Source organism: Numida meleagris, chromosome 1 (assembly GCF_002078875.1).
Source record: "Numida meleagris isolate 19003 breed g44 Domestic line chromosome 1, NumMel1.0, whole genome shotgun sequence".
NCBI lineage: Eukaryota > Metazoa > Chordata > Aves > Galliformes > Numididae > Numida > Numida meleagris.
The window spans coordinates 74,859,213-74,868,347 of record NC_034409.1 but is presented as its reverse complement, the minus strand read 5'-3'; the positions used below and the strand labels follow the sequence as shown (position 1 = coordinate 74,868,347).

The 9,135-nt window shown below is 39.2% G+C and overlaps 2 gene segments (V, D, J or C); one reads left to right on the top strand and one right to left on the bottom strand.

Annotated features, from left to right (window-relative positions):
* On the top strand, positions 3,118–4,187 carry LOC110392456. The segment is given in 2 exon segments: positions 3,118–3,227; positions 3,318–4,187. Coding segments are annotated over 2 exon segments (528 nt in total).
* Positions 8,604–9,135, bottom strand: part of LOC110398852 — an 11,027-nt gene continuing 10,495 nt past the window's right edge. Inside the window, 1 exon segment of the C gene segment in view lies at positions 8,604–8,796. Coding sequence covers positions 8,785–8,796 — 12 coding nt within the window.

The window sequence follows — 9,135 nt, the reverse complement described above, 5'->3', positions numbered from 1 at the left end:
GGTTCATCTCCACAAACACATAGTGCAGAGGAACAATGGAAGATAGGGAACCACAGTAAACCTTATTATACATCAGAGCAACCTTATATGGCTGCTCTCGGGGCTATTACAGGACAGTGATTAAACCATTGTCCAGAAATGAAAGGCGTTCAGGTGAATAAGTAAGATAGGTTATTTGGATCACTTTGTAGACTGAGGAGTGTTATGGCCTAAATGGGTGTGAGACTTATTATGGGATGTATCAAGGATTGTACAAAATTTACAAGTCATCATTGGACATAAACAGTGCAAATCTGTCCTAGAATAAATGGAAATTAAATAATGGTTTCTACTTTGTAGGAATGAAAAGAACTTTGAAACCTTGCAGCAGTAGTGGGTAAAAGACAGGTCAAACCTATCTGAGCTGTGAAGGAGCCTTAAAGTAAATAAGTCAGGGCCTTATACATGTATCAGTGATTTGGAGTTCGGTTGTTTGGCACAATGCCTGGAACATAATTTTGCTTCGTAAGATAGAGAACAGTAGAAAAACATATGATGATGTTATGTGTTAATTTGTCTATTCCCTTTGAATAAAATAATGTATATATATCTTATTTGAGTGTATATTTATGCTTGTATTTGTATGTATATGTGTATATATGGATATATGTTTAAACAAATCTACATTATTCTAAATTTAAATTTATCTAAATTTACTGTCATTTATTAAAATATAATCACATTTAGTTGGCAAAATCTCTGAATACTCTTACTTCTCTGGCATGCCTGGGACAACCACCACTCCAGGCTTAGGAAGCTACACTAGACTTCTCCTGTCATGTTTGTACTATTAAGTGTTTGCCTTCAACCTTCTTAGTTAGGAAGAAGCCTCAGTGAAACACCATGTGGGTGGGCCTGAGTAAAAATGCTGTAGATGTAAAACCTCTGCTGCTAATAGCAAGATTCTGTGAATGTTCACAACCATCCATTGCTACACTTTTATGACTCTTCCTGACAATGTGTTATTTCTAAGATCGATAGGAATTTTATTGTCAGAAACACTTCAACTGCCTCTCAGAATGGCTCATAGGAAGACACTTGTTTCACCATAAGAAAGCACTTCGTATTTGAAGACTTACAAAATCAGTACACAGGAAGGTCTTTATTCACCTCTCCATCTAGATGCTTTTCTATGCCTCTGTTTCCATATGTAGAGCAGATTAATGTTCAAATGTCAATTGTGAGACACTCTTGGTGCTGCCTTAGTTCAAAAGAGTAGCTTTTACCTGAAGTAGGACTGAAAACATGCTTGCAATAATACCAAAGTGTGGTTATTTAAAATGCATGATTTCCTGATCCTTATTTCATGATGTATTGCACTAAGTCTGGCAAGAAGATCCTGACAAATATGTTTCTGACAACATCCATTCTTAAAACAGTCTTAGCCTTGACAGTAGTAGGCAGCTTGGTATATTAAGACTAGCCGTTTTTGTTATGTAGATGTCTGGTTTCTTGGGGGTGCACAAGAGGTTCAGCCTCCTACAAACTCCACCAGACTTAGGTGATGAGGTCTCTCCTTCCAGAAGTCCACACTTAATAGAAATAAAAATGCTCACCATGGAATTAGTGAACTAGGTTTGTTTCTTCCCTTTGCTTACATTATTCACCCACTGTTATGTGACAGGATATTGTGAGTCAGATTTTTCTCTCAAAATTCTTTCACTTTGTATTAAATACTTAAAAAATATTAATAAGATGTAGAGTCTGTCCCATGTAAAAAGTCTAGGCTGTAAGTTTTTGTATTTTTTATGCAGTAGAAAAACATTTGTCATTAATCTCTTTGAGATATCTTACAACTCAGTACACTCTAGAGAGTTAGGTTATCTGGATTCAGAATCTGGCTTGGAAGAATGACAATGTGGGATTTGAATCTAGATATTTGCCTTGGATTTCACCTGTTACATTTCTGCAAACCACCTCTCTAGCTGCAGTCCCACATAAACTCAGACAAACATTCTAACTATGTGTTATGAGTAGAAGGAGATTTCTCTTTCCAGGCTAGATATCTGGACCTTAGGACAGCTTTTACATCATATGTGCCCCACAAGACGGATACCTCATCAGCTACTTCACACACTAGCACCCTCATCTGTGTTATTCTGGTCTTGTGAAATCAGATTCTTAATATCAGCCCTGAGGTCTTTATGCTACAGAGAAAAAGAACTTGTGTACTCCTGAGTCAACATTTTCTGAATTTCACAGTCACAAGTCTGAAGATAAACATATGTTTCTGTCTGGTGTAATAGTTCCAGCTCCTTTTCCATGTAGTTCTGCCCATGCAAAAATAGGAAACATGAATCGCTGTAAACATCCATTCATTCCACCAGATGGTATCCTTTCACATAAAAAAAAAAAAGAATATTTTCAGTAGCACAGATGTTAGGTTATTTAACACTCATTTTACAGCTATAGATGGCAAACATGACTGCCATGATTACTCCACTATGCATCCAAAATACCAAAGTTGGACCGTGATTGATCTTCTTAACGTAGGTTAGAAGATTGTGTTAGAGACTACTGTGTCACACAGTCATGGAAGTTGGACTTATAATTAATTTAGATTATCCTAGGTTGCCATCTCTGGTAGGTGTAGCATATGTATTTAATTTGCACGTAAAATAACTATTATTTTCCCTATGCTCTGCCAAGAAGAATCAAAATATTCTGTGGATCTTGAAAATACATATTCGTGTTCCCTTAAGTCCTGCAGAATCTGTAGGAAGATGGCGATCAACAGCCATAGGAATGTAGAGTACCAAAAATGGATGGAGCACTCCCTAATATAAAAAAGAACAGCAGACTTAAATTGATTGCACTAAAATATTTGTATTCAATTCTGGAAAGAAAATATCAAAAAGTAAAAATAAAATATACGAGTTTAAATGAAGAGACAGCTGTCATGTTTGATAGTATCCTGTCTGATAGAACATTTTCCGTCTGAGTCAGTTTGAAAGTTTATGTACATTTTCAACAGGCACTCTTAAAACAACATGTTTGCTTGAAACTTCACACAGGAAGAAGCTTGGTTTTCAGCAAAGATCTGGCTGCTACAGAAAACATTGCTATTGGCTTAAGAGTAATGAAAACAGTTCTATATAAGTCCCTTACCAAGGCACGCTGTCTGACTTCTGAGGCAGAAATGAGGATGTGGACAGTATGGTGTATGGTCTTGTACTTCTTTGGAGCAAGTAAGGCATCAGCTCAGACATCATACCTATTCTGCTGTGGGGAGAATGTAGTCTGCTTTCTAACAGTGTTTCTTTTGCTTTGTCTCACAGGAGCTAAAATAACCCAAAACCCAAGTCTGGTGCTGAAAGAAGATGAGAATGCTACTCTGACATGCAGTCAAAATGACAATCACAATAATATGTACTGGTATCTGCAGCAGCCAGGGAAGGGGCTGCAACTGATCTATTATTCAATTGGTGCAAATCAGGAATATGAGGGTGATATTCCCAACGGATACAAGGCAAAGCGGTTAAGCCAAGAAGTCTTCCGTCTAGATATCGTACCTGTAAAGAAGAACCATTCTGCTACCTATTTCTGTGCCTCCAGTTTGGACACAACACTTCAAAGTCACTTGCTTTCTTTACATAAACCCCTCTCCAGTACGTACCTCCCCTCAGAAGGGAGTAGCTGTGAGCACAGGACAATGGTGTGCAGGCCAATTGGCCATTCAGAAGCCATAGTTTGCTGAGGAGCTGGACCAAGAGAGGTCAAGCAGGTTCCATATAATTGTTGAATTCCTCTTTCCTGATCAGCTGTTGTTCCTCTATCATGTCATAACTATCCTTCAAGTTTGTTAATCAAATCCAGACATAAAATGAAGGAAATGGAAATACTGTAGCATGCACATCAACAAATCAGTGTTCCACAAACCATTTTCTTCCCCAGTGCAGAACAGTTAATGGAAATATCTGTGTGTCTAAGTCAGAACTACTTTGGACAGAGACTTGTAGGTACATTCTCATACCACTGTGAATATTATCAAGCAGTCAAAGCCACAGTGGTACTCACTGTGGCTGGGAAGGTTGTTCTAATATCAAGAACTCCAATAGAACAAGGACCACCAAAAGTAGTGAGAGGCCTGAACAAAAAATGACGAAAAAAAGCTAAATAGAACTGATATGCTACAGATTGGCCGTTACAGTCCTGGTAAGTTATATAAGTGTATAAGTGTATAGTGGACATGAAGAGTAAAGGGAAGTGGCATAAAGTAGTATGCAACCTAAAATGAAATTATATTCAAGAAAAATAGGAATTTATTTTTATTCAGAAATTGCATACACAATCCAGCTTTCTTCTGCATGAAGCATATGTTTTACATGTGCTATGTCTACCCATTTATGCATCATACCTCTGCCTTTGCTACAGCCTGATAAGCTGCAAGACAATCTGCATTCATTTAGTTTATGCCTTCCATCCATGGATGAGTTGTGAGTACATTTCAGGAAACCCTGTGATGATTCTTCTTGCACATTCTCAGTGTTCTGTTTGACTTTCCGCTAAGTCCTAAGCATCCAAATTTTGATCACAAAAAACTAGGAGGAGGAATAAGCAGGATGTGAATGTGATTTTATTTACTATATGATTTATTCCTGAAGGAATTTTTCACGCATGCACAAAGAATGTTAGGTCTCTCACACACAAGGACCTACCAGTGTCTTTCTAGGTAAGGATTGTGAAGCAGCATCCCTCTCCCACATAGTGTCCTTATTGCAGTGGATTACTTTTGAGGTGTAAGCATTCAGTGAGAAATTCCTAAATTTTTAGAAAGCAAGAAAGCACCAAGCAAAGTCCTTGTGATGTACTGCAAAATCCAACTGCATAATTTGATAGTCCTGAAATAAATAAGAATATTCTCTTTCCAGTCCAAAGTTTTTGAAGGGCTTAAATAAAGGATGTATGAGGGCTTCTCTGAAAATAATTCTTTCTATTTTATTACGTTGTTCCACTATGTCAAAGGTGAAAACTGGTGGTAGAGGTTGAACCTTCCTGCCTATATTCCATTATATTTTTTTACTACGTGACTGATGGCAGCAGAAGGGTAGTCTGACAAAATGACATCTGACTTGGAATTGCATATGAAGCAACAATGTGGAACTGAATTCCTCCATTAGGAAAAAAATGCACCTATTAACATTCATAGAATCATAGAATGGTTTGGGTTGGAAGGGATCTATTCATCTATTAAGGAGACCAAACAGTGAATGTTCACACGGTAATAGTTGGACTGCGTTGTCATCTTTTTGTGAGCAGCAATGTCATCATGGCAGCTGTGAAACATTGGGTCACATCTACTGGTGCAGACATATATGAACACAGCATGCAGGCTCTTTTTCATTGCTGGTGAAAATGCATGGCTTATGGTGGTGGCTGTGTTGAAAAACAGTGTTTTGTAGCTGAGTTATTGTGTTTTTTGTTTCCATGGTAATTTCCATGGAAATAAATAGAAGGCATTACTATCAGAGCGACCTACATGGAATGCAGTCATTAAATAAATACAGACACAGCATCCAAATTCTGATATTATTCTCATATCCATCTGAATTATGTTAAATTATACTATAAGTGCTGTAGGGCAATTGATTATCTGTCAACTGTCACAATATGATATTTGGAAGATGTATCTTGGAGCTATATCTGCTTTCCATATACCCCAACTTACCCTGCCTCAGTCCCAGTACAAGAGAAATATCAACAGATTGGAGAGAGTTCAGCTGAGCACCACTAAAATGATCAGGGGGCTAGAGAAGAAGATATACTCGGACAATGATAAGTTAGGCTTAGGCAATTAATTTTGTTCAGCTTGGAGGGGAGTAGGCTAAAGGATAGCTAATTGTGTGACCCTAACAGGGTTGAAGTTTTAGAGGGGCACAGTGGGTGAAAGGGCAGTGGGAACAATGTCCAGCAAGAGAAACTCATTAAACATAAGGAACAAATACTTCCCCTTGATGGTGCTTCAGCACTGGAAGAAGTTTCTCAGAGAGATCATCAAATCTCTGTCCTTGATGATATTCAGAATTCATCTGGGCAAAGCATTGAGCAACATGATATAGCTTTGGAATTAGCTCTATTTTGAACAGAAAGTTGTATTGAGACATCTCCTGTAGTCTTTTTCCATCAAAATTTTCATCAAGTCTATCTATCTTGTTTTGTTGTTTCAAGACACCTAGAAAACACCTGTCTTTTTTTTTTTTCTTTTAAAGCAGATCAGCAACCCCCCCCCCCGCAAGTCTTTATTTTTTTGTTGTTGTTGCACAACAGAAACAGCAGCTGCACATGCAAAAGCCATCTGCAGACTTCAACAACAAGATTGTGCGATAAGAAGACAAAAAACCCCACTGGCTTTCATAAGACCCATATATGTCGCTATTTCTGTCCAACTGTAATATGGTGAACAGGCAGCTGCTCCCTTACACCTCATCCTGAGAAGTTGGGGTGGTGCTGTGGTAGGAGAGGCCAATGAGTTATCAAAATATCTTTTTGAGTAAATGTCAAACCACATCCTGTTTTAGCTAAAACTCAACTGCTGTTCACTGAAAGAGATTTTCAAGCACATTTAGGCACATCATCTGCTCAGAGGAGATGGACTTGTGGGTGTAAGTTGAAGAAAAACTCAATGTGAGCTGGCAGTGTGTGTTTACACCCCAGAAAACCAACCATATCCTGGATTGCATCAAAAGAAGTGCAGTTAGCAGGTCGAGGAAGGTGATTCTTCCCCTCTACTCCATTCCTGTGAGACCCCACCTAGAATATTGCAACCAGATCTGGGGCCCCCAGCATAAAAAGAGTATGAAGCTGTTGGAGTGAGTCCAAAGGAGGGCCACAAAATTTATCAGAGGGCTGGAGCACCTCACCTATGAAGACAAGCTGAGGGAGCTGGGCTTGTTTAGCCTGGTGAAGGGAAGGCTCCAGGGAGACTTCATAGTGGCCTTCCAGTACTTGAAGGGAGATTATAAACAGGAGGGGAATGACTGTTTATACTGTCTGATAGCGATGGGACAAAGGGGAATGGTTTTAAAATAAAAGAGGGGAGATTTAGATTAGATGTTAGCAAGAAACTCTTTACTATGAAGCTGGTAAGGCACTGGAACATGTTGCTAAAAGAAGTTGTGGATTCCACATCCCTGGAATTGTTCAACTCCAGGTTGAATGGGGCTTTGAGCTTTGAAGGTATTCCTGCCCATGAAAGTGGGGATCAGAACTGTACAACCTTTAAGGTCTCTTCCAACCCAAAACCTTCTATGATGATCCTGAAGCACCATTTTCTGCTGAGGCCTTCAGAGATGTTTTCCCTGGCTGTATTTTCCCCTAGAGGACCATGGCTATCCCCTCAGGATCTCTTTGTCCCCTTCTTATTTATTCCCAAGTGAGGTGCTTCTCAATCACTAATTGTTTAAGTTGTGCCACAAGCTAATATTTTAATGAGATGTAAAGTGGATGAAAGATCTCCAGAGGCACTCTCAAGGATTAATAATCTCTTGGCTTTACTGTTTTTTCTTCACAATAATCTCCCTGACACATATTTCCCATTTAAGGCTGACACCTATAACTCTTCCCAGTTGTTACTTTAATCTCCTCTCCTCCTACTTCCTGTCTTTCACTTTAAAAACGATAAACATGATTTAACTTATTTTCAAGGAAAACAATCTCATATTCTTGAGAATTATGTTCTACTTTCATTTTTCTGCTCTCCCCATTCCTACAGGTTCTCACTGTGACAATGTGCAGCACAACAGTTCAGTTTGATACGTATAGTGCTGTGTAGCAAAGACAGTATTTTTTAAATGTTTGCAAGTCTATATGCTGTCCAGGTAAAGGAGAGGGCATTTTGATTTATGTTTTGAAAATAATACTTGTTTATTTTCAGTATTTATTGTTTAGGACAGCACTTGCTCTCTTCCTCCCAACCCTCTCTTCCTCCTTCCCATCTCCCCTCACCCTCTACTATCCATCTCACCCTTCCCCCTGCCTCTTCCTCTCTTTCCACCCCATTTTCTTCCTTCCACTTCCTCTCTCCCCCTCGCCCTCACTTTCTATCTCTCCATCCCCCTTCACCTCTCTCTCTCCCTGCCCCCTTTACCTCCCTCTTCTCCCTCCTTCTTCCTCTCCCACCTCCCCCACATTATGCCCCTCCGTTTTCCCCTCCTTCTCCCCATCTCTTTCTTCCTTCCTTCCTTTCTTCCTCCTCCTTACTTCCTCTTTCCCCCTTTCTCCCCTTTCCCCTTCTCCCTCCTTCTCCCTCTCCCTCTCTCTCTTACTCTGCCCCTTCCTTCCTCCCCCTTTGCCTTCTCTTCCTTCTCCCTGAATCCTCCCTCTCCCCATCCCCATAGTGAGAATATGAAGATTTCCTTTTCCTTCCATAATGCCATATGCATTTTAAAATGTGTCATGAGAACCTGGGTTGAAGTACCAAGTTTTCATCTTTAAAAGCACAGATGTACTTCATTTCTACATCGCTGACAGTAGAGTCAATTGTACCCATTCCATTCTTAGAGAACAGCAGAAATCAAACACTTCTGTCATGCTATCATAGCTTTTAAAGGAAAACACAGAGAACCTTTCTATGGATAGACTTTTATCAAAAGGTAATTTTGAAAGCAAGCCAAAATAGTTGGAGATTGCAGTGTAGCTGGTTTACTGGTTCCTGAAGCAAATCAGGACTTGTGTTCCAAGATTTCCAAGTTCCAAGAGGCTTTCCACTTGCATCATATCTGTCTTCCTCTTCAGGGCAAAGCATATCTAGTACATTTTCTGAAATAAGAAGGAAGGGAATAAGACATTAAGGATGAGCCACTGAGAGTTACTGAAATACAAGCAATGATTGTTATGTAAGTGAATCCTTGAGTGAGAAAGGAAGAAAAGAAATAATCAAATTTTCCACAGATCAGTGTACTAAGTTTTCAATTCTTGTTACAAACAGAAGAACATGATGGTTTCATTTGCAACAAAAAAGATTTTTTTCCGAAAGGATTTAGAATTCATAATGAATCTAGGTGGAAGATGATTATTTCATCTGTGTTTAAGTAGTAGGTTGATGGAATAAAGGGAAGGGAAGGGAAGGGAAGGGAAGGGAAGGGAAGGGAAGGGAAG